The 25,907-nt window shown below is 42.7% G+C and overlaps 1 protein-coding gene across 1 annotated transcript; it reads left to right on the forward strand.

The window, feature by feature from the left end:
- The first annotated feature begins 1,280 nt into the window (after window positions 1-1,280).
- LOC124616161 (allergen Tha p 1-like) lies at window positions 1,281-20,926 on the forward strand. The gene is made up of 3 exons (XM_047144441.1): window positions 1,281-1,385; window positions 8,839-8,974; window positions 20,564-20,926. The coding sequence occupies exons 1-3, from the start codon at window positions 1,290-1,292 to the stop codon at window positions 20,749-20,751; spliced, it is 420 nt and encodes a 139-aa protein (XP_047000397.1). The 5' UTR covers window positions 1,281-1,289; the 3' UTR covers window positions 20,752-20,926.
- Window positions 20,927-25,907: the final 4,981 nt, after the last annotated feature.

A 25,907-nucleotide genomic window follows, 5' to 3' on the forward strand; every position in this document is an offset into this window, starting at 1 on the left:
CGACCTATTGTCGAGGATGAAGTGGTGAAAAATATTCTTACCATCTACGAAAGCTACCCAGCAGAGAACTAATATATCGCAATCGACAGTGTGCCGTGCGTTGTGTAGGCGTCTACAGTTCAAGATTTAAAGAGCTCAAATGTTTCAGGGTCCAAAATCAACCGATAAACCAAACCGGAGAAAATTATGCATTTATTTTCAAGTGCGGATGGAGGTGGATGATTTCTCAAACAGGCTTCTGTCGTCTGCATAAGCCACATTCAACTTAAGTAACAGAATGAACAAGCGCAATTTGAGAGTATGGTGTACATAAAACCCGTATGTGTGTCTGCAACAAGTAAGTGATTCTCTGAAACTTAATGTTTTTTGTGCCATAACCAGGCGTCTGGTCTTTTCTTCTTCGCAGAATCTACCACTACAGTCATGGCCTATCTCGATAATCATTCTCTCTGGTTGTTGCCTCAGTTCACGGAAGAAGTTCCCGACTTCATTTTACAGCGGAACGGAGCCCCATCACATTAGCATAGCGTCGTGTGTAGTCACCTCAATTAACATCTTCCACAGCGCTGGACTGGTCGTGTTGGCTCAAGTGATGTGCCATCATGTTTTGGCGCACCAGGTCACCAGACCTTGTAGCACCGATTTTCTTTTCTTTTAGGGATATGTGAGCAATATGGGTTACGAACCTCCGAATTCCACAGAACTTACAGCAGCTGAGGCATCAGATATACAGCGCCTTTAACTCACTCATTGGCCTACGATGGAACGCGTCTGGCAGGAAATGTAGTACCAGGTAGACATCTGCTGTCACAAATGGGCCCCATATCCAATATCTTTCAATGTCCAGGGGAACTGTCAAAGTTAATCTTTCGCTCTATATGTGTATTTCTAAAATAAAGTCATTACCGTGGTCACACAAATACTATTTTGTCACATTCATTTTGAATCACACTGTGTTTACTTAAGCTTTGCCACCACTGGGCCAGGGGACACCAAGAAATCTGCGTTGCCGCCCAATGCAGAGGAACATTAGGATGCGATCCTCGGAAACATGTTGTTAAACAACAGTGACTTTTTACTATTTCCAACGTGGCAGCTGACATCCCTACAATTAGGATTTCGCGTGTGAACAGCGTCGCCGCAAAGTAGCAAGCACCGAATTCTGAGTTGAGGCAGAGCAAGAAGGCAGTAATTAGAAACAGTTTTCGCAGAACGATAGCCGGAAGAGACTTCTCCAGATTGCTGTGTGTCACGCAGTGCTGACTGCTGCGGAGGTATAAAGACGGGCGATGGGCGAAGACAGAGACCGCTCTCCGCTGTCCGCCATGAAGCTGTGTGGTCTGTTGCTGCTGTCCATCGTCTGCACTGCGGCCGCCGCCCCAGGGGTAATATGATCACCTTTCCGTTAAGCCTTACTTTTTCCGGTAGTATAGATTCTCCTTCTACTGTACACTGCCGTCCATATCTCCTCTCACGTACTAATCAGTTCATCACTTCGTTCCCAAGAAACGAACGTATGCAGCGTGTTGCTAACTTCTATAACTGTCTTCCGTACAATTTTATCTCTTCTACTTCACTTATAAAATGAAATGATCGAAGACACCGTAGTATATGTGTCAAGAATCTGTACTTCGGTGACGGTTTCAAGATCGTTTTTATTGCTGGCATATTCTAAGCTGTAAAACATTCCAGATGTTTCCAGTTTCTTCGTCATCGTTTTCCCACAGTTTTCATTTTCAAATCTGCGTCGCTCATTACGCACAGTTTCCGACATTTCATTCTCAGTTCTGAGCTTGGGACGGCATGGATAGGTTTCTTTTCGGAATAAAAATATTTGTCAGATTCCTGTATTCCTTGCTTCTTTTATCTTATGAAGCTTTGCCTCCTAAGTAGCAGTGATGGTTCAGGCAGTAGACTCATAAGAACCACGTCCAAACCTTCTGTTTTAGGTTTTTTTATAACTTCGCCAAATCACTCCACGTGATTCTCGGGGTCGATTCTTGTACATCTACACTGCACAGTTCAACGTTCAACTGTTGATAGAGGGTTCCTGTGCACTCCAGCTCTTGGCATTTCATTCACGTATTGTGAACCAAAGACAACTGTCAGCACCTCTCCAAAAACATTTTCTCATGTTTATCATAAGAAATCTATTTTACCATGCACATTACGTGTAATAACTATGGGAGTAACGTGTTTCCTGACTAAACGTGCCGGACATACATGACATACGAAGTCCTCCTTACAGTCTCCTGATGAAGCCAGTTGAACATTTCGGTAGCGTTACCACTGTAATTGAGAAAATTCCATGAATAATATTGTCCACCTCGCCTTGATACCAATGTTTATGATTTTGTCTTCGGCCAGATAAAGAATTTGTAGGGGACCTACTTCGTGAATGAATCGCACTTAACGTGAGAGATATTGTATGCGTCAAAATACGGTCCCACTCTTTCCCACAACTAGAGTAATAGATCTACGGTGGTGTAAAAAAACACTGTCCAAAAATTTCACGTATGAAAGCGGAGTACATTACATTTGACGAGCATCAGCGTCTTCCTGAACTTCGCTGCCATTCTCTACTTCTGCGATAACTGTGTACACAACTGGGTCGTATCCGAACACTATTATAGATTTGCCTCGGTTATCTACCGGATCACTTGTATAGAGTTCCATCACATTCCCTTGCGATTCGCCCGACGTCGCGCACGCATTCGCCTCAAGCTATCTATATACACATCTAAATGGATACTCTGCAAATCACATGTAAGTGCCTGCCAGTGTGTTCTTAGAACCACGTTCACAATAATAATAACCTGCGCACCATTCTTGCAGTTGAAATGCTTTGAAATGTACGGTGCCACGGCGGTGACTCCAGCTAGCCACCGATGTTCCTTCTGTTGCTCCAAAATGAGCTAAATTCTGAAAATGGATGGATTATTTAACACTGAATGTTACCAATATACATTAAATAATTCCTACATGTTTTAATACATATATTAAAATACTTACAACTTTTACACCTTTTGTTCTACTGCACTCTTTACTAATTATACATTCCACCAATCAGAGAGAGTAAACTTTTTTAATGGCACTCTTAATGTGAATAGCTTGAAGATGTCAGATAATAATAATTAACTGTTGTTTCTGCGATTAACATAACAGCATTACATGTTTTATTCTCTGGTACATCATACAATTATTCTTTTCATACAAAGGCGTCTCTCATATTATAAATGTCACATGATTTGCATCACACGTAGTACATTGTACAATTGTTGACGGTTTTTTACCTAGTTTCACTGTCATTTCGTATGGGGACGCTACATCGGTTTGTGTACAGACTTTTAATTGCACTTATGAGATGAGATGGATAATGCGTTCAGTAATCATATTCCATACCATTCCCTGTTCATCATTAAATGCCTTTTCAAAATCTATAATAGGAAAATGGATTTCCCTACTGAATTCTCGTCTCTCTTCGACAACTTTCTGTAGTTGTATACCATTTTCGGTCTGTTGATCGCCACTTTCTAAAGCCTGATTTTTTTTATACATGTCAGATTTTCCATGATACCTTTTCGTCTTGCATTTTGGTATACAACGTATAGGCTGAAACCAGGAGACTTATGCCTCTATAGTTATTTATTTTTATCCCCATTTTTAAAAGTAAATATTACTTTGGCCTTTAACCAGTATTTTGGTACTTCTTGCTTCTCAAAGTATCTTGTTTACTATGTACCAGTGTTTAACATTAATTAGCACTCCTCGTCAGTAAAATAAAAATTGTATCAGATTTATTCAACTAAATTAAAATTATCTTCTCGATCCTTGTTCATCTGAGCTAGTTGTCTGTCCATAAAGAGTTTGTCGACATGACGTAAAATAGTAATTTTTCATCCTTTTCCATCTTTTTTATGTTTTGCGAAATTTGATTCTTAAGTTGGATACCTCTGTTTTCATTAGAATTCCTCTTTAACAGTTGCGTTATAATTTTGTTTGTAACTTTCTGGAATCCGAGAACCACAGAAATCGACCTGTTGCGTTTCGCCTTCACTTCTAAGCCATTTTCTCCAGATCCCCCTTCAGTCATGATTTCAGCTGGAATAGTGGTAAAACGCTATCTTGTCCTAGAGTCTATAGGATGTGATTTTCCATTTCTATGATTTTCTCCCGTTTTTGTGTGCAACTCAATCTAGCGTAAAATATATTTTCGCCCCGTTGCGGTCACTATTCCGAGTATATTATTTAGTATTGAGTTATTAGAAACTCCAATTTGTGTAACCGAGAACTCATGTACGGTACTTCCGTTTTGGGTAACTTATGTGTACAACAGAGGTTACAGAAATTGAAATAGTGCTTGAAACTTAGAAACATACATTGAACGGTCTGCTTACAATAACGATGAAGTCCGAAAATTGTTGTTTCTGGAGGTTTTCCATGTAATTTCTTTTTATCGTCGTCTGGAAATACTTGCCTTACGTCGGTCTCGTTTAATGTGATGGAAGTTTCCACTTTTGTCGAAAGAGATGAAGAGACAGTAAAAGGTCAAATATTATTCTGATGCCTGAGAAACTCAGGTGGGACTCTCATCAAAATCTTATCACTATTTTTTTTTTTCATTTCATTCATGTAGTGCAATTGTTGTGACCAGCGTTCCAGATATTCAGCGCCTAGCACTCGAAGGAGCGCATATAAGAGTTGGATACCTTCGAGGTTAATCTAAGCTTGGGATTACGAGGGATGTCCAGCAAAGACTGGCACTAATCTTCGGGTCTCTTGAGTGAAGCCATCTGTCATCGTCAAATAAATCTACATGACAGACCCTGCAATTATCGCCAGTATCGTTTTCCGCGCTCTCTTAGGAGTAGTTGAGTTGGAATGGTGGATGGAAAAAATTGTGCGTTTTCGGTACCTCCAAAACTTCAATTTCTTTTAGTTTCGTGAACAGCGTCAAAAGACATAATTTTCTGTTCCCCCGAACAGAGATGATTGGGTGACATCTGACAAACTCTAGAGAGATCTTGTTGAGTAAACCATGTTCCTTCGTGCCTGTTCTCGTTGGCCCAAACCATTGCAAAGCGGCCGGAAAAGTTGCGAACGGCAAAGAAAAGGAGCGCCCATTACGGCCTTGACAGAGATAAGTCATTATTCGTAGTGATCCACGTTGCACTCTATTAAAAAAAAATTTGCCCGTGGTTAGAAAGCACGCACACCGGATACGGCGATTCCTTACTCCGGAGCAAAAGGAAAACGGCGCAGATGTGTACCGCTTTGGGAGTAATGTGTTGAAGGTGAGGTGATTCTTAAAAATGGTTCAAATGGCTCTGAGCACTATGGGACTCAACTGCTGAGGTCATTAGTCCCCTAGAACTTAGAACTAGTTAAACCTAACTAACCTAAGGACATCACAAACATCCATGCCCGAGGCAGGATTCGAACCTGCGACCATAGCGGCCTTGCGGTTCCAGACTGCAGCGCCTTTAACCGCACGGCCACTTCGGCCGGCAGGTGATTCTTAAATGCAAAATATAATCTCTCCAGAACAAATGGGTTTGTGTGTATTGTTATGAGCCAGAAATGAAATACGTTAGCATAGAGTGGGTCAAGTGCAGCATGGTCAGTCATTCCCCTCCCATTCCCCGCCCCCCCCCCCCCCACCCTCATAACAGGCAGTGATTTAAAATGGAATGACCATATAAAACTTCGGTAAAGCAGATGCCAGACTGAGATTCATTGGAAGAATCCTAAGGAAATGCAGTCCGAAAACAAAGGAAGTAGGTTACACAGTACACTTGTTCGCCCACTACTTGAATACTGCTCACCGGTGTGGGATCCTTACCAGGTAGGGTTGATAGAAGAGATAGAGAAGATCCAACGGACAGCAGCGCGCTTCGTTACAGGATCATTAAGTGATCGCGAAAGCGTTACGGAGATGATAGGTAAACTCCAGTGGAAGACTCTGCAAGAGAGACGCTCAGTAGCTAGGTACGGGCTTTCGTTGATGTTTCCAGAACATACCTTCACCGAGGAGTCAAGCAGTATGTTGCTCCCTCCTACATATGTCTCGTGAAGAGACCATGAGGATAAAATCGGAGAGATTAGAGCCCACACAGAGGCATACCGACAATCTTTCTTTACACGAACAATACGAGACTGGAATAGAAGGGAGAACCGATAGAGGTACTCAAGGTACCCTCCGCGACACACCGTCAGATGGCTTGCGGGGTATGGATGTAGATGTAGAACTGTGTAGAAGTCTGAAGGAAAGGTAAAGGCATATGAGAGGCAGTTGTGACGTTGGGGTTGATAATGGAAGCAAGACCGAAGGAAAAGCACGAGGAGTTCAAAGGACTTGTCGACTCGGTAAAAGTGTTCTATAATCTGAAATGGTGTAAGATGTTCGAAATTCTGAAAACAATAGGGGAAAGCCAGAGGGAAAGACGGGTGATATATAACATGTACAAGAATTAAGTCGTAACAATAAGACTGGAAAATCAAGAACGAAATGTTCGGATGACGTTCTCGCTTCCCACGCCCGGGTTCCCGGGTTCGATTCCCGGCGGGGTCAGGGATTTTCTCTGCCTCGTGATGACTGGGTGTTGTGTGATGTCCTTAGGTTAGTTAGGTTTAAGTAGTTCTAAGTTCTAGGGGACTGATGACCATAGATGTTAAGTCCCATAGTGCTCAGAGCCATTTGAACCATTTTGTTCGGATGAAATTGGGCGTAGGACAGGAATGCATTCTTTCACTCCTACTGTTCAATCTGTGCATCGAAGACGCAATGACAGAAATACATTCAAGGTTAAAGAGTGGGATTAAAATTCAAGATGGAAGGATATCAATAAGATTCACTGATGACATTGCTGTCCTCAGTGAAAGTGAAGAAAAGTGATAGGACCTGTTGAATGGTATGAACTGTCTAATGTACAGAATATGGTTTTAGCGGAAATCGAAGAAAGTCGAAACTAATGAGGTGTAGCAGATATGAGAAGGGCAAGAAACTTCGCATCATAACTGCTTATCACGAAGTAGGAGTAGTTACGGAATTCTGCTATCTAGGCAGCAAAATAACCCATAATGGACGGAGCACATGAAAAGCAAACAAGCTCTGGCAAAAAGTGCATTCCTGTCCAAGAGAAGTTCAAACGGTATCAAACATAACCTTATTTTGAGGAAGAAATTTCTGACGATTGACGTTTGTAGCACAGCATTGTATGGTAGTGAAAAATGGACTGTGGTAAACCGGAACAGAAGACAATCGAGGCATTTGGGACCAGGTACTAAAGGCGGATGTTGAAAATTAGGTAGACCGGAAAGGCAAGAAATGAGGTTCTCTGCAGAGGCGGCGAGGAAAGGGATACATGGAAAATACGGACAAGAAGAAGGTACAGGATGATACGACGCTAAGACATCAGGAAAGAACTTCCATGGTACTACAGGTAGCTGTAGAGAGTAAAAACTGTATAGGAAGACAGAGAATGGAATACGTCCACCAAATAACTGAGTACGTAGGTTGCAAGTGCTGCTCTGAGATGAAAAGGTTGGCACAGGACAGGAATTCGCGGTCGGCCGCATCAAACTAGTGAGAAGACTGATGATAAAAAAAAATCCTGAGAACATGTCCATGGTCATCAGAATTTGCGATTACATCCATACTATTCGAAGGGATACTACAATCATTGCAGCAATGCAATTGATAAAGCATGTTGTGTAGTATAAGCTTCATTAGGATTGTGCCAGGCCTCTCGTTGCCTATACTGTGACATAGGCTTCGACCAGAAAAGGCGCTTCTACAGCAACCCATGTACTTAACAGCCCATACCCGGCGTCGTGCAACTTTTCCTGTGTCGTAATACCAAAAAGGACCTTCATGGACATCTTTTTTGCAACGAAGCTCTGAGAATGAAAGTTTTACACTAGCTATTGAGATATATGACAAAGAACGACCTTCACCGTATCTCCCGTGAGTGGTAAAACAGTGGGACAAGTGCTTCACATTGTGTATGAACCATACTGAAGATAACAAAAATTTGACTTCAGACAACGAGTGCCAGGCTTAACTGAAAGTCCCTCGCACATGCTGCATATCTAAATATATCCTCGAGTGTGACCTCATTTGAGCGTATACTGCTATCAAGAAGAGAATAGCAGTGACGCTTCGATAAACGACGATTTTCCGTACTTGAAGGTCTATCCATTTCCTTTATATGTGTAGTATATTATTTTTTTGTCATTTCAGTTGTTTATGTAAAGTAATAAGAACAAAAAAATATGGAAAGAGTCACATCTAATAGTCGTCAGACCGAACTACAGATTGAATTTTGAAACGAATTTTGTGGATTTGTAGTCCGTCATCCCCGTATTGATTCTCCGCTGCTTTCATAACAGTGTTACTCCAATTAGCAGTTTACAAGCTTATCATCGTGATGTACGATAGCGTTTACCCACTCTTTTGTTCTTTGGGAATATTATGACAAGTCTTTTCTGATAATCTGGTGATAAGTTCCCTGTGTTACAGATTTGTGAACTCAAATAGAATTTCTGTTTCCTGCACCTCTCAGGGTTTTTAATAACTTCGACTCCTGCTTTCAGATCGTTCAGTGCCCTGTGATCTCCTGACCCTTGCTCGTGGGTCAGTTTTTAGTTGTACGTTAGTTTTGATCTGATAGATAACCAGCTTCGTAAAATTACTTATCCATGCTACAGAAATTACTGTCTTGTGCATTTTGTTCTCCGCTTTACAAAAGTCTCCGACTCTGCCACAAAAGCTACACCACTTACAGTCTTATACAACGAATCCTTCAGACTGATGAAAGTAATTACCCTGTTCTCCAGGAGACGTACCCGTCGCCGTACGAGGGTGCTGATGCCGACGCCATATTGCAGGATGACGCCAAGGTGGAGTCCATCCTCAAGTGCCTTCTCAGCGATACGGACGACGTCTGTAGTAAGGAGGACAAGCAGGGCAAAGGTCAGAGCACAGTGCTAACCAGCCTCTCTCACACACACAGCACTCGTATTGCATACCGTTATGTCTCCCTTCTCACATTTCCTTTACATCTTCTACACTCAGTTACAAGGCATGAAAAAAAAAATCACGTTATTCGCTTTAGTTAGGAAATGTAATGCCTGGGAGAATTACTAAAATTGTGAGCTTTCCAAGCCGCTAGGTAGTGATAAGTCACTTACATAGGTCATAGATTACGGGAATCAAAGTGTTCATCTTGTCTTAATCTTTCTGAAGCGGCGTGGTTTTAATAGAGATGGGGCCCCTCCACGCCCGCACCAATGTGGTGACCAGACCAAACGTTCTACTGTCACCTCCGTAAACATGTCAGTTACATAGTATGTGGATCACAGGACGCTGGACTGTGATGTTATCCGTGCGTCTGGGTAAGACTACACATTAACACGGTCCATCAGATGATAGATAGTGGACGAAACACGAATGAGGGTAGCAATTTGAAGAGCAGAGGGAAAAAAGTGCCATGGCTCGTGGCGTGGGAAAAAACCTCTACGGCAGTGGGATGAGTAGTAAGAGCAGTAGCGGCTTACTAGCTGCGATAGTTCATGCAAGGTTGGGTTTGTTAGTATGGCTATCATGCATCATTACCGTGGCAGGCGATGGCGATGAATCCCAGTTTGCTGCAGCCGCTGCATTCCTGAGTTAACAAAATTGTATGCAAGATGTCTCTCCTAAGACTCGTCAGGCGCATTGTGTGTGTGTGTGTGTGTGTTTCGTCAGCACCGCCTGGCCCGAGCTGACTGGTACTGCCATCCAGTAACAGTGGTGCTGGGTTGCTGCTGCAGTAATGGTTATTCTTGGTCTTTTACTGACCCTGTTATTGCATATCGATAAAAAGAATATCGACTAGACCACTTTGGAACTGATCTATCGATTGGGCTTTAAAAATCATTTTGCTTGTAATGGGAAACAGACTGACGGTTTTCATCGCCACTGGGGGTCCACATGAAAGACTATTTGAGCAGTATTTGTTTGGGCCGACTAGGCGCCTGACTACTCTGAGAGTAGACATCCTGCATTGTCGAAAAATAATCGAACACTTTACAATTAGTGAGATACAATACAATAGTGCGACCACTGATGACTAATACACTGAAGCGCCAAAGAAACTAGTGCAGGCAGCCGCGCGGGATTAGCCGAGCGGTCTTAGGCGATGCAGTCATGGACTGTGCGGCTGGTCCCGGCGGAGGTTCGAGTCCTCCTTCGGGCATGGGTGTGTGTGTTTGTCCTTAGGATAATTTAGGTTAAATAGTGTGTAAGCTTAGGGACTGTTGACCTTAGCAGTTAAGCCCCGTAAGTTTTCACACACATTTGAAACTAGTGCAGGCATGAGTATTCAAATACAGAGATATTTAAACAAGCAGAATGAAGCGCTGCGGTCGGCAACGCCTATATAAGACAACACATGTCTGGCGCAGTTAGCAGGTCGGTTACTGGTGCTACAACGGCGGCTTATCAAGATTCAAGTGAGTTTGAACGTGATGTTATAGTCGGTGCACGGGCAAGGGGTTAAAGCATCTGCAAGGTAGCGACGAAATGGGGATTTACGCGTACGGCCATTTCACGAGTGTACCGTGAATTTCAGGAATTCGGTAAAACATCAAATCTCTGGCACCACTGCGGCAGGAAAAAACCGTGCAGAAACGGGGCCAACGACTAAAGAAAATCGTTCAACATGACCGAAGTGCAGTCCACATAGCTGCAAATTTCAATGCTGGACCATCAAAAAGTGTCAGCGTGCGAGCCATTCAACGAAACATCATCGATATGGGCTTTGGGAGTCGAAGGCCCACTTGTCTACCCTTGATGACTGCGCGACACAAACCTTTATGCCTCACCTGGGCCCGTCAACACCGACATTGGACTGTTGATGACTGAAAACATGTTGCCTGGTCGGACGAGTCTCGTGTCAAATTGTATCGAGTGGATGAACGTGAGCGGGTACGGAAGCAACCTCATGAATCCATGGACTCTGCATGTCAGCAGGGGACTGTTCAAGCTGGTGAAGGCTCTGTCATAGTGAGGGAAGTGTGCAGTTGGAGTGTTATGGGTCCCCTGATAAGTCTAGATACGATTCTGACAGGTGACACGTAGGTAAGCATCTTCTCTCGTAACCTGCATTCATTCATGTCTATTGCGCTTTCTGACGAACTTGGGCAATTCCAACTGGACAATGTGACACCCCACATGTTCAGAACTGCTACAGAGTGGCTCTAGTAACTCTCTTCTGAGATGAAACACTTCCGCTGGCCACAAACTCCCCAGACATGAACATTATTGAGCATTTCTGGAATGCCTTCTAACGGGATGTTCAGAAGAGATTTTCATCGTCTCGTGCTCTTACGGATTTACCGACAGCACCGCAGGATTCATGGTGTCAGTTCCATCCAGTACTACTTCAGACATTAGTCGAGTCCATGCCACGTTGTGTTGCGGAACATCTATGTGTTCGCGGGGGCCCTACACAATATTAGGCAGGTGTGCGATTTTCTTTGGCTCTTCAGTGTAAATAACTCAGTTAAACCCAAGGCTCGCCACTTCAATAAATACATTTCTTGAAATGCACTGGTGCCAGGTGATAATTTAAAAAAGCAAAGCTAGCCGCACGTTGACAGACACAAAATAAAATGTTCTTCTTTTTCTAATCAAAGTAATTAAAGTACTGAGGAGTTGCAGCAAGACTTATTAAGTGCCACAGGCCTTGTACGTTAGCAGACAATTGCAGGTCAAGAACTTCAAATGATGAAACAAATAACTACACGCAGCAACTGCACAAACGGAGAAACCTTTTCAAGTAATTAATTTTACATACAAATTTCATTAACGAAGAAGGTGGCACGTTCCTTAATAGTGACATATGGTAACACTGATGGCAAAACTAAACAGTCTTATGTGAACAAATTTTTACTACTCACAAAACTTTAACATTAATTAAGGCAAATACAGCATAACAGAATCAAGGGCCTACGGCCATGCAAACAAGTTTTACAGTGGGCGAAGTTGTTTTAGGATTTACACGAATTCTGGTTAAGAACACAAGATTACCATCAATAATTATTTTAATGGCCCTTACACTTATTCCAAAACACACCCCTGCGTATAAAAATAGTGAACATTACGGTGCAATGGTCGATCAAAAACACCAGGTACAAGGTGTGAAGTTCGTGAGACCTCCGCAACAAATTGCCTAGAATATACAGGGTGGTCCATTGATCGTGACCGGGCCAAATGTCTCACGAAACAGGCGTCAAAGGATAAAACTACAAAGTACGAAACCTGTCTAGTTTGAAGGGGGAGGCCAGATGGCGCTATGGTTGGCCCGCTAGATGGCGCTACCATAGGTCAGACGGATATCGACTGCGTTTTTTTTTAACGGGAACCCCCATTTTTTATTACATATTCGTGTAGAACGTAAAGAAATGTGAATGTTTTAGTTGGACCACTTTTTTCGCTTTGTGATAGAGGGCGCTGTAATAGTCACAAACATATGGCTCACAATTTTAGACGAACAGTTGGTAACAGGTAAGTTTTTTAAATTAAAATACAGAACGTAGGTACGTTCGAACATTTTATTTCGGTTGTTCCAATCTGATACATGTACCTTTGTGAACTTATCATTTCTGAGAAAGCATGCTGTTAGAGCGTGATTACCTGTAAATACCACATTAATGCAATAAATTCTCAAAATGATGTCCGTCAACCTCAATGCATTTGGCGATACCTGTAACGACATTTCTCTCAACAGCGAGTAGTTCGCCTTCCGTAATGATCGCACATGCATTGTCAATGCGTTGACGCATGTTGTTAGGCGTTATCGGTGGATCACGATAGCAAATATCCTTCATCTTTCCCCACACAAAGCAATACGGGGACGTCAGATCCGGTGAACGTGGTGGCCATGGTATGGTGCTTCGACGACCAATCCACCTGTCATGAAATATGCTATTCAATACAGCTTCAACCGCACGCGAGCTATGTGCCGGACATCCATCATGTTGGAAGTACATCGCCATTCTGTCATGCAGTGAAACATGTTGTAGTAACATCGGTAGAACATTACGTGGGAAATCAGCATACATTGCACCATTTAGGTTGCCATCGATAAAATGGGGGCCAATTATCCTTTCTCCCATAATGCCGCTCCGTACATTAACCCACCAAGGTCGCTGATGTTCCACTTGTCGCAGCCATCGTGGATTTTCCGTTGCCCAATAATGCATATCATGCCGGTTTACGTTACCGCTGTTGGTGAATGACGCTTCGACGCTAAATAGAACGCGTGCAAAAGATCTGTCATCGTCCCGTAATTTCTCTTGTGCCCAGTGGCAGAACTGTACACGACGTTCAAAACCGTCGCCACGCAATTCCTGGTGCATAGCAGTATGGTACGGGTGCAATCGATATTGATGTAGCATTCTCAACACCGACGTTTTTGAGATTCCCGATTCTAGCGCAATTTCTCTGCTACTGACGTGTGGATTAGTCGCGACAGCAACTAAAACACCTACTTGGGCATCATCATTTGTTGCAGGTCGTACTTGACGTTTCACATGTGTATGAACACTTTGTTTCCTTAAATAACGTAACTATCCGCCGAACGGTCCGGACACTTGGATGATGTCGTCCAGGATACCGTGCAGCATACATAGCACACGCCCGCTGGGCCTTTTGATCACAATAACCATACATCAACAATATCGACCTTTTCCGAAATTGGTGAAAGGTCCATTTTAACGCGGGTAATGTATCACGAAGCAAACACCGTCCGCACTGGCGGAATGTTACGTGATACCACGTACTTATACGTTTGTGATTATTACAGCGCCATCTATCTAAAAGCCAAAAAAGTGGTCCAACTAAAACATTCATATTTTTTTACGTACTACACGAAGACGTAATAAAAAATGGGGGTTCCTATTTTTAAAAAAGCATTTGACATCCGTTTGACCTATGGCAGCGCCATCTAGCGGGCCAACCATAGCGCCATCTGGTTCCCCCTTCAAGCAAGACGAGTTTCGTTCTTTGTAGTTTTTTCGTTTGATGCTTATTTCGTGAGATATTTGGCCCGGTCAATATCAATGGACCACCCTGTATACGCTGCCACAAACGGCCGAACAAAACTAAAGTAAAAGTTGCCTCCTGACAGTGCTGCTCGGAATTAGTTCCGCAGCATTTAGAAGGGATGAGTCGTAGGTAACATGTGGGAAACTAATTGTAAATATTAAGTCCCGCTGTCCCATATCATGTACAACTGAAATATAGAGCAAAGCGTTAGGCAAGCGCTTAATTTCAGGGGGTTACAGGCAAGCAAATAATAGTACAAACAAATGAATCACAATTTAGTTATTATACAGATGGCTAGTACTGTAAACAACTAATAACAATTAATGCCGATTTACTAGACGCAACTGGCCACCTGTCTCGCTAAAAGACGGTCGTTATGGCCGAGCGGTTCTAGGCGCTTCAGTCTGAAACCACGCGGCTGCTACGTTCGCAGGTGATGTCCATAGGTTAGTTAGGTTTGCGCACTTCTAAGACTAGGGGACTGATGACCACAGATGTTAAGTCCCATAGTGCTTAGATCCATTTGTACCATTTTTTTCTTACAAAAATATGACTCTTTCGTTGATGTACGAAGAATGTACATTACTGAAAATGATTTAAAGAAAGCCACAAGACCAACTGAGAGGCCTTTTTGCAGTTTCACTCTTGAAAACAATAAACATGGTATTGTTCAAATGTGTGTGAAATCTTATGGGACTTAATTGCTAAGGTCATCAGTCTCTAAGCTTACGCACTACTTATCCTAAATTATCCTAAGCACAAACACACACACCCATGCCCGAGGGAGGACTTGAACCTCCGCTGGGACCAGCGGCACAGTCTATAACTGCAGCGCCTCACACCGCTCGGCTAATTCCGCGCCACAAACATGGTATTAAATAATGGCTAATCTGTCCCATAACATACGCATGAGCAGAATTAAACACTGTTATATTAAAATGTAGTACGCAAATAAATAAAACTAGTCTGCCAAGAACTCAATAGATAATATGCCAGACAGATAACTTACAGAATTTTTTACAGTAAGCGCTGGCCTACGTCCATATTCAGTGAAGCCACGGTACCCAGGAACGTAGTCAGCAGGAGGCAAAATCCATATAACAATGCACGGCCACTACACATCTCGAAAACGTGTCAAGAAAACCGTCCAGACACAGTCGGATAGAAAAATGCAAACGAACGCCTTCGATTGCAATAAAATACCGGAGGAACGTCCACAAATAGCAGCTAGCAAGATAGTGCAGTTCCCGTGTTGTTCAGGAGAACTATGCGGTGTTCCTTTGGACACGCAGGCATGTTCAAAGGAACAGGCACTGCGGTGACTACAGCCATTTTGAGATACGTGAAATGTGTTCGCAGTTGCGAATGTGGAAAACGATAAGCTGGCATTACTACAGTAAAAATTTCTTTCTGCAATAATCTCCAGCAGCCGTATGTATTGTAGAAATGTATTTTCTGAACTTCTTATATGCTACCAGTTTCGGCATTACATTGATGCCATCTTCAGGTCGCACACGTCATAGTCGTAAAATGGCTATACACGGATGGAGCCATATAACTGGATCCGTGAATCAAATCGTTATGTAAACAGCTCTTGATGGCCAGGTGACACAGACTGGGGCGGTTAGCAAACATCAATGATTTTACGACTATGACGTGTGGGGCCTGAAGATGACTCCAATGTAATGCCGAAACTGGTAGCACATATGAAGTTCAGAAAATAAATTTCTACAATACATACGGCTGGTGTAAATTATTGTATAAAGAAATACCTGCCAGCCGTTGGTCCATAATGGATGAACGTAGATTACAGTAAAAGTTTGTGCCAGACCAGGATTCGAACCCGGCTTTCCACTTATCACGAACGGTCGCCTTACATGCATGCATGTCAGAAGGAACATTGCATTATACTTCTGAACAGCACAACACTGAAATATCACATTTATCCTCCGTCACCGGGTAAACGATTTTGAAATGAAATGTCTCCCCTGTACGGGAATGTACGTCTTGGATGTACGAGCGCAGGTTGTAGACATACAGTTGAAGACTCATTTCGGGTCTGGCCGTGAAGCGTGCTCGGGTAGCCTAACATTAAGGCAACCGCTCGCGACGTGCGGGAAATCCGCTTTCGGGTGCCGGTCCGGCACAACTTCTCATTGTCGTCATTCCATACACAGCTAATCGTTGTCCATATTCACAACTGCGAATAAACTACATGTAATAACATCTAGAGCCGAAAGGAACCAGGATGCAAAGGGTAAGACGTCAGTTAAGAACAAAATCAGTGCACATTACGGAAAAGGGCTCACTCGTAGTATCATGATGTGAAGTGCTATCAGCAATGACTCAGTCACCGATGGTAATAACTGAGGGAACTCCGATGACGGCACAACGATACGTCACAGACTTGTTACGTCCTCGAGAGATACCTCTAGTGCGACAGTACAGTGGTGCCATTTTTCAACACGGTAACTATCGACCACATTTGGCTCAGGTCTCTATGAACCATCTACGTGATGGTGAGGGGCTTCTGTGGCCATCAACATCCTCAGAACAGTCCCCAGTAGAACACGCATGCTACCGGCTCAAATGTCACCACAATCCCAGTGCCAGAACGCAGGATATCATTGACGAGATACTACAGTTGTGGGCCAAGGAGAGAATACGACTGCTTTATGACATCCTTCCAACCGAAGCAGTGCGTGCATGCACGTCAGACGCCAGGCGGGGTGGAACGTCATACTTGCTTAATGGGCTCATACCTCCAAATTCTTTGTGTAAATTTGACTCCATTTTGTAATTACGGAAATAACGCCACGTATCATTATTGCGTTTCCTCTCCCCCTTCTTGGTGAGCCGTGCCAGAAATGAGTTTGGCGTTAAACGCAATATTGTTATTATACGCTGAAGAGCCAAAGAAACTGGTACACCTGCCTAAAATCGTGTAGGGGCCCCACGAGCACCCAAAACTCTCACAACACGATGCGGCATGGAATCGACTAAACTAATGTCTCAAGTAGTGCTGGAGAGAATTGACTCCATGATTCCTTCAGAGCCGTCCATAAATCCGTGAGTACGAGGGGGTCGAGGTCTGTTCTGAACAGCAAGGCATCACAGATATGCTCAATAACGTTAATGTCTGGGGAATTTGGTGGTCAGCGGAAGAGTTTAAACTCAGAGCGTTCCTCCAATTTCTCTGCAGCAATTATGGACGTGTGGGTTGTCGCATTGTCCTGCTGGAATTGCCCAAGTCCGCCGAAATGCACATTGGATATGAATGGATGCAGGTTAAAAGATAACATGCTTACGTACGTGTCACCTGTCAGTCGTATCTAGAGGTATCAGTGGTCCCATATCACTCCAAATCAGGCGTCCCACACCATTACAGAGCCTCCACCAGCTTGAACAGTCCCCTGCTGACATGCACGGTCTCCATACCCGTGTAAGTCCATCCGTTCGAGACAATTTGAAACTAGACTCGTCCGATCAGGCAGCATCTTTTGTCATCAACAGTCCATAGTCGCTGTTGACTGTCCGAGACGAGGGGTAAAGCCTTATGTCGTGCAGTCGTCAAGGGTACCCGAGTGGGCCTTCGGTTGCGAAAGGCGGTATCGATGATGTTTCGTTGAATAATTCACTTATTGATGGCCAGCACTGAAATCTTCAGCAATTTGCGAAAGGATTGCACTGCTGTGACGTTCAATGGTTCTCTTCAAACGTCGTTGGCCACGTTCTTACGGGATCTTTCTCCGGCAGCAGCGTTATCAGAGATCTGACACACTGCCGGATTCCCGATATTCACGGTACACTCGTGGAATGGTCGTACGGGAAAATCCCTTCATCACTACCTCGGAGATGGTGTGTCCCATCGCTCGTGCGCCAACTGTGACACCACGTTCAAATTCATTTAAATCTTGATAACCTGCCATTGTGGGAGCAGTAACCGATTAAACAACTGCCGCAGACACTGGTTGTCTTATGTACGTTGCCAACTGTAGCGCCATATTCTACCTGTTTACTTATATATGTATTTGAATACGTATTAGTGATCTCTGTATTATCCAGATGTTGAGCTTCAGCTGTTCTGATCGTGCCAGCGATAGATGCTTCTATTTCGTTTCTTGCCAAATTACAATATGGCTGCTTGGAAATGTCACTAGAACACAAAAAGAAAATACTTTTCAATTCCGCTCCAACATCAGCCTACTAGAATGAGATTTTCACTCTGCAGCGGAGTGTGCGCTGATATGAAACTTCCTGGAAGATTAAAATTGTGAGGAAGAGGCGTGAGTCGTTCTTGGGTAGTTCAGTTGGTACAGCACTTTCCCGCAAATAGAAAGGTCCCGAGTTCGAGTCTCGATCCGGCACACAGTTTTAAGCTGCCAGGATGTTTCATATCAGCGCACACTGCGCTGCAGAGTGAAAATCTAATTCTGGAAACATCCCCTGGGCTGTGGCTAAGCCATGTCTCCGCAATATCTTTTCTTTCAGGAGTGCTGGTCCTGCATGGTTCGCAGGAGAGCTTCTGTGAAGTTTGGAAGGTAACGGACGAGGTACTGGCGGAAGTAAAGCTGTGAGGACGGGGGTGAGTCGTGCTTCGGTAGCTCAGTTGGTAGATCACTTGCCAGCGAAAAGCAAAGGTCCCGAGTACGAGTCTCGGTCTGGCAGACAGTTTTAATCTGCCAGGAAGTTTCATCAGCCTACTACATCACATGCCATGTTAACATAAAGTTCCAAACAAGAAGGCATTATCTAATTCTTTGCCACTTACAGCCTGATGGAAATTTGTTTGCCAAACTACAATATGGCGGACGATTCAAAGCACTTGAATCTACAGAAACGTTGCAGTTCCACACTTAGAGACCAGACTTCTACGTCCAGGTTGTGTAGAGATCACTGATACGCATGCTTGTACCAGTTTCTTTGGTGTTTCAGTGTATTGGCAGCAAAAAAAGACAGTCTACCTCGAACATAGTTCTTAATTTAAGGAAAGTAACTCTGAGAATGTACATGTGGAGCAATGAATTATATGGCAGTATGGACTGAGGAGAAACTAGAAAAGAAGGGAATCGATGTAATTTAGGAATGATGATACTGCAAATTGTGTGGACAGTTCTGCAGGATTCATAGTGTCAATTACCTCCAACACACTGCGGACAATGGTCGAGTCCATGCCACGTCGTGTTGCGGCACATCTGCGTGGTCGCGGTGGCCCTACACGGTATTGGGCAGCATTACCAGTTTCTTTGACTCTTCAGTGTATTTTGTAATAATATATTCAACAGGTCCATTTTCCTTCTTACAGAAACAAATTTATATTTACCGAAACCCGGGAAAAATTTTAATAAACCTTTAATTCTGCAACTGATTGGCTTTTATTTACCAAACTTATGAAGTGAGCCACGTATAGTCTTTTTTAATAATTGAATAATTTTTGTCCTTGATTTCTGATGTATATCTTCCATTGCTTTTTCTGCTGAACAGCTGAGTAGTTATCAACTCCTGTCATTTCACCAACAGGATGCCTTACCACTATCTATTAATAACACATCCATAATATCAACAAAGACCAATTCATATTGCAAAGTAGGTAAGGTAAGGTCATTGCTAGTCACCAGTGTTATTTAATACGCGGTAAAAACGCCAAAAACCACAGTGAAAAAAGTTTCAGAAGAGGAATATCAGAGCAGTATATACAATAACGGTCCTAAAGCTCGCAAGGGAGCTGGCCGATCTGGCAGAAATAAGGAAGATTTGAAACAACTGCGAATGCAGCGAACAAGAAACAGAATATTGCTCGAGGACAGATACTGGTAATGCGAATGTTGTAACGAGTAGTAGAAAAATCTCATAACATCAAAATTGGGAGGACACAGAGAAGGCATTCTCCTATGTACGAAGCAAGATCTTCAAAATCAAAAGGAGATGGAGCGTAAGTGGAGAAATATACCCTGTATTAAATGTTCGCTACAGTTGGCAAAGATATTCTGGAAAGTTTTGCGCCTTTAGCACAGCATTACATGAAATTGAAACGTGGATTTAGTGAAGTCTAGATAAGAATAAACTGGGACCGTTGACGTATCATGTCAGGAAAGGGTGCTAAAATTTAATGGACGGACAAACAATGGAACGTAGAGTTGGGAGAAACAAATTCTATGGAAAACACGAAAGAAGAGGGGGTTTACTGTGACTCTTCTACGGCAGCCAGAAACATTTAACATGGTGCAGGAATGAACAGTAGAGAGGAAAATATTGCAGTAAAGCGGATGAACAAATGATAGAAGATGATGGTTATGAGAAGTATCTAGAGACGAATTGCTTAACGTCAGGTTAGTGAGAGGTGAAGGGGACTGTCAAGCCATCCCTTTAATAGAAGCCTATCTGCGATAGAATGTGACGCTTTGATTATTTCGTAACTCGTGACGTGGGAAGTTTATGATCGGGACCGTTTCTTTTCCTTGTGTTTTCCAGACATGCTGCCCGAGGCGCTAGCCACGCAGTGCGCTAAGTGCACCGAGAAGCAGAAACAAGGCATGGCCAAGTTCTTCGCCCACGTGTCGAAGAAGTTCCCCGACATGTTCAAGCAACTGGTCGCCAAGTACGACCCCACGGGCGAGCATCTTCCCAAGTTCACGGGTGGTCGCAGCCTCACAGCCTAGCCCAGGGGACGCCACTGCTGCGGTGCTTCCAGCTATACAGGGTGCAATGTCTAGCGAAAAAACTACTACTGGAATTAATTGTACCAAGTTACGTACAGTTTAATTTGAAATTGTATCAGATACCTGTGACTGTACATACCTAAGTAAATTAAAACAATATGTCCTCTGTTTTGTACGATCTGTGTCTTGTGCTTTTTCAGTATTATGATTTGAAGATAGTGAGATTCCTGTGAAAACCAAACTTATACTCCACACGCGGCGGTCTTCTGTATCACAGTTCATTATCTTCATTCACGAGATCTAGAAAAGTGGGTTGACGTATCTTGTGACTTCTGGGAAAATTTTATATGTTCCAAACAGCCATCCACTAACATAACGTGTCTGTGAAATGTCAGCCTAGGTATCTAAATTGACTCATGATTACCTATGAAAAATGGAATTCATTTCTTCTGCTCATGGAGCGATAGTTACATAGTGAATTTTACAGGGAAGTGTTACGCAACCTTTAGCTTCCATTGAATGTGGTCTTTACTGTAACAAATTTAATGCCATGTACGTAAGCTAACAAAAGACTAGATTTCCTTTAATTAAACCATCGCTAAAGGGGTCAATTGCTACCTTACAGTATTTAGTGGTACTCATCCTTAACTGATGTACAGATTTTATTATAGACGTGGTAGATATTATGGACATTTCTTTTGAAAGGCTAGAGGAAGTGTGAAACACCTACGTGTGTCAGTTATAAAACTTTCACCGTGGTTGTTCTTTAAGTATCGTTTGACTACTTGAGACTCAAACCAACCTGATTAGACTGGTCAGATAGGCACATCGTCAGAGATTTATTAACATTAGTGAGAAGAGCTGCAGGAAAACGATTTTGCGTCTCGTAATAGCTCATCCCTAAAAATTAAGAGAAAGCACTCTCGAAATGAAGAGATTCGGACGTAAAAAGGGGGGGGGGGGCGGGCTTTCCGACTAAGACAACTGTTTTTGGTGCGGAGAAAAACAAATGATAGATTAGCTTCTAAACTGCACCTCGTCCCCTCATAGAGAAGATAGCTGAAGCAAAGTCAGTTGGTCATTACTTCGCTGAAAACTGGCCTCATGTGTTTTAAAACATCCATTTCCTCCCACAGGTATAATTTTTGACTTTTGATTGGTGTTACAATTTAAGCTTATGGTCTTATTTAAATTTCTTTGTTGTTGTTGTGGTCTTCAGTCCGAAGACTGGTTTGATGCAGGTCTCCATACTACTCTACCCTACGCAAGCCTTTTCATATCCGAAGAATTATTGCAACTTACGTCCTTAGTCTGCCTCTACGATTTTTATTCCCATCAGTTCCCTCCAGTACTAAATTGGTGATCCCTTGATGTCTCATAATGTGTCATATCAACCGATTCCTTCTTGTATCCTCTCTACTTCGGCCACCATTAGTTAGTTTGCTGCCCAAATAGCAAAATTCATTTACTCTTTAAGTGTCTCATTTCCTAATCTAATTCTCTCAGCATCATCCGATTTAATTTGGCTACATTCTTTATCTTTGTTTTGCTTTTGTTGGTGTTCATTCTGTGTCATTCTTTCAAGACACTGTCAATTCCTTTCAACTGCTCTTCCAACCCCTTTGCTGTCTCTGTTCTAACAATACCACCACTTGCAAAGTAGGTTAGAAATCAGATTAATAATGTTGCTCACGCAGCATATGTTCATTTTATCGGGCAACAACAAAGTTATTGAGTGTTGATGGTATCGCCAGAATGGAAATAATGAAGTCACTGTAAAAAAAACATCAATTTTGGCAGTTACCTTGAATGGATTTCCACGTAGATTTCGTCGAAGTTGTTATGGCTCACCATGTTGATTCTAGGGTGATTCCACTTTCACTGCTAGAAGGTCCAGATCTGTATTTTAGCAGTATCTGAAGTCCTAACAAATGCGTTTAATGAGCAAATAATCCCAGATCAGAACAATGGTATGGTAGAAATAATATTTGACTTGGTGTTGACGATCCGCATTTTTATTAACCTTCTTGCAAATTCACATATGCTTCTTCTTAATTGTCACATCATCAAGAAAATAGTTTTGTATCAATCTTCATGTATTTAATTTAAAAAAAAATGGCTCTGAGCACTATGGGACTCAACTGCTGCGGTCATAAGTCCCCTAGAACTTAGAACTACTTAGACCTAACTAACCTAAGGACATCACACACATCCATGCCCGAGGCAGGATTCGAACCTGCGACCGTAGCGGTCGTGCGGTTCCAGACTGTAGCGCCTTTAACCGCTCGGCCACTCCGGCTGGCTATTTAATTTCCACTTTAACCAAACACAAGACTTGACTATTCTTTTGCAAAGCGAAATAACAACTTAACTTCTACAAAGTGAAACAAAGACTGCTCTGTGCCCATTCGTGTTAAAACGGTTACAAGTAAGTCAAAGATTATGACAGTCTCACAGAAATGAATACACACAAGAACCATATCACTGTAATATATCGATACATCGGAGTACCTAAACATTAATAAAACCAAATGTGAATATTGTCACAAAAATATGTCTGTTACTTCGCAGAAAAGTGGTATCGAGAATTGGGGTTGGAATGCCGTAATGGTCACGTAAATAAAGAACCATTACACTGTCTTCATCGGGGAACCTCAAAGTTTCCATTTCTTCTCCCTGAACTTTAATTCCTACTCCAAATTTTTCTTCAGTTTGCTTTTATGCTTGGTCAATGTACAGACTGAATAACATCGCGGAAAGGCTACAACACTATCTCAGTCCTTTCTCAACCACTGCTCCTCTTTCATGCCCCTCGACTCTTATAACTGACGTCTGGTATAATAGCCTTTCATTCCCTGTGTTTTACTGCTGTTATCTTCACAATTTCAAAGAGAGCATATCAGTGAACGTTGTCAAATGCTTTTCCTTAGTCTACAAATTCTATAATCGTAGGTTTGCCTTTCCATGACCTATCCTTTAAGGTGAGTTGTAGGGTCAGTATTCCCTATTTCGTTACATAAGCAATTTTATCTTGCAAGTTTAACTCTACACGATAATTACTCCTGATACTAGAAAAGAAATAATTACTTCAAGGGCTTATGAAGACACGGAAATGCCTTCAAACGGAAAAGGCTGTTATGACGCCAGAACTACACGATCCTGTGATTTGCGGAACTCGACACCACTCATTACAGGCGTTGTACCCTGAGGATCTTCCTGGAATATCAGTCATCCAACACGGTCACGTAACCAGCAAACCTCGCGTTACATACTGACCATTTCCACCATCGCAACAAGAGGTCGACGCTGACGTCAGGGCAGAATCACGAATCGCTGTTAACATCAAACAAAATGCATCGAAGACAGGCCCTATTGTATAGCTCTATCATATCCCTGCAAGGTCATTATAACGCGTCGACAGTATCAAGGTTTAGGCCTTCGAAGCTGCTGCAGTTGCTTGATGGTTCGTCCTACTTTTTCGGACGTCTGCTTGTCATCGTCTTTTCACAGTTTTGTCGGGGACGCGCGGCCTATGGCGCCTTGTCGAGGTTCGCGCGGCTACCCCCGTCGGATATTAGAGTCCTCCCCCGGGCATGGGTGTGTATGTTGTCCTTAGCGTAACTTAGTTTAAGTTAGATTAAGTAGTAAACCTCAGCAGTTTGGTCCCATAGGAACTTACCACAAATTTCCAAAACTTTTCAGAGTATCGCGGAGTAATACATATTGAACAGGTGCTGCAACGAATTATTTTCGTATTTCAATATTGCATCTGTGTTTTGAAAATTGATCTTCTGTGTTTTCTTGACGCCTCTGTAGTCAGACGGTAACTAGTCAGCTACCTCTAGCAGGAACTATATGTCAGTATGAAACTTCCTGGCAGATTAAAACTGTGTGCCCGACCGAGACTCGAACTCCGGACCTTTGCCTTTCGCGGGCAAATGCTCTACCAACTGAGCTACCGCTGTAAAGTTTGGAAGGTAGGAGAAGAGATACTGGCAGAAGTAAAGCTGTGAGTACCGGGCGTGAGTCGTGCTTCGGTAGCTCAGTTGGTAGAGCACTTGCCCGCGAAAGGCAAAGGTCCCGAGTTCGAGTCTCGGTCGGGCACACAGTTTTAATCTGCCAGGAAGTTTCATATCAGCGCACACTCCGCTGCAGAGTGAAAATCTCATTCTATATGTCAGTATCTTTCACTCTCGAGCGGGATGTGCGCTGTTATGATACTTCCTGACAGATTAAAACTGTGTTCTGGGCTGGGACTCGAATCTGGACACTTGCGATTCGTGGGGAATTCACTTACCAATTGAGCTATCCAGGCACAAGGCACGACTTGCTCTCACATGTTTGCTTCTAATACTACACGTTTTATGAACTTCGCCGCAGTTCTTTCGCATACCTAGCGTGACTAAAACTCCTGGGAGAAAGGGTACTATGGAGAAACCGATTTGCCACAGGCCACCTTTCTGCCAAAGGTGAGGTTCCGGGCTCCACGTCCCGGTCAGCATTCACTTTTAATATAGTAAGAAGTTTCAGATGTCAATTAGTCTAAAACCTGCTGCTTCGCTCGCGTAGAATGTATAGATTGCACAGATTGTTTTTATTTTATTTATCTTATCTAGTTTTTATGTTCGCAAATTGCAACATCTTCCAAACTTTCCACGCTAATTAAGGCCACAGAAGGCACGGTTTTTTCCGAACGGACCTCTGATAAAAATGCTATTTGGTACTTAGAGCCGGTGGTCTCTCTTAATCCTGCCTTTTGAATTGTGGTGATATTTCCATATAAACTTTCTTTTCCAAGTACATATTTCTTTAGAGGTGAAGTACAATTTTCGTAGACTTAGTTGTAAGTGTGCTTTAATATAACAAATCTTTTCATAAAAGTTTTCATTCCGTGTTTCCTTCCTTGGAGGTTGAATTTCGAGAAACGCTGAAACCTGTTCTTTTTTATTTCCAGCCAAGAAGTCAGATACCAGTTCTCATAAACTGTATCTTTACAAATGTTTTAGTATTTCATTAATAATGTTTTATTTAAAAAAAATATCATCCACTATTTCACCCCAAAGGGGTAAAGGCCAATATTTGTAATTGTAGCTTCAAAATTGTCTCAATAGCACATATTTTCGAAAAACCTTTCATCTCGTATTTTACCCTCTTAT

This window comes from Schistocerca americana, chromosome 5, assembly GCF_021461395.2.
Source record: "Schistocerca americana isolate TAMUIC-IGC-003095 chromosome 5, iqSchAmer2.1, whole genome shotgun sequence".
Classification (NCBI taxonomy): domain Eukaryota; kingdom Metazoa; phylum Arthropoda; class Insecta; order Orthoptera; family Acrididae; genus Schistocerca; species Schistocerca americana.

Coding starts and splice junctions, on each gene's coding strand:
- LOC124616161 (XM_047144441.1), top strand. CDS start 1,290: ATGGGCGAAGACAGAGACCGCTCTCCGCTGTCCGCCATGAAGCTGTGT. Junction 1,386..8,838: donor CTGCGGCCGCCGCCCCAGGG/GTAATATGATCA, acceptor CCTGTTCTCCAG/GAGACGTACCCGTCGCCGTA. Junction 8,975..20,563: donor GGAGGACAAGCAGGGCAAAG/GTCAGAGCACAG, acceptor TGTGTTTTCCAG/ACATGCTGCCCGAGGCGCTA.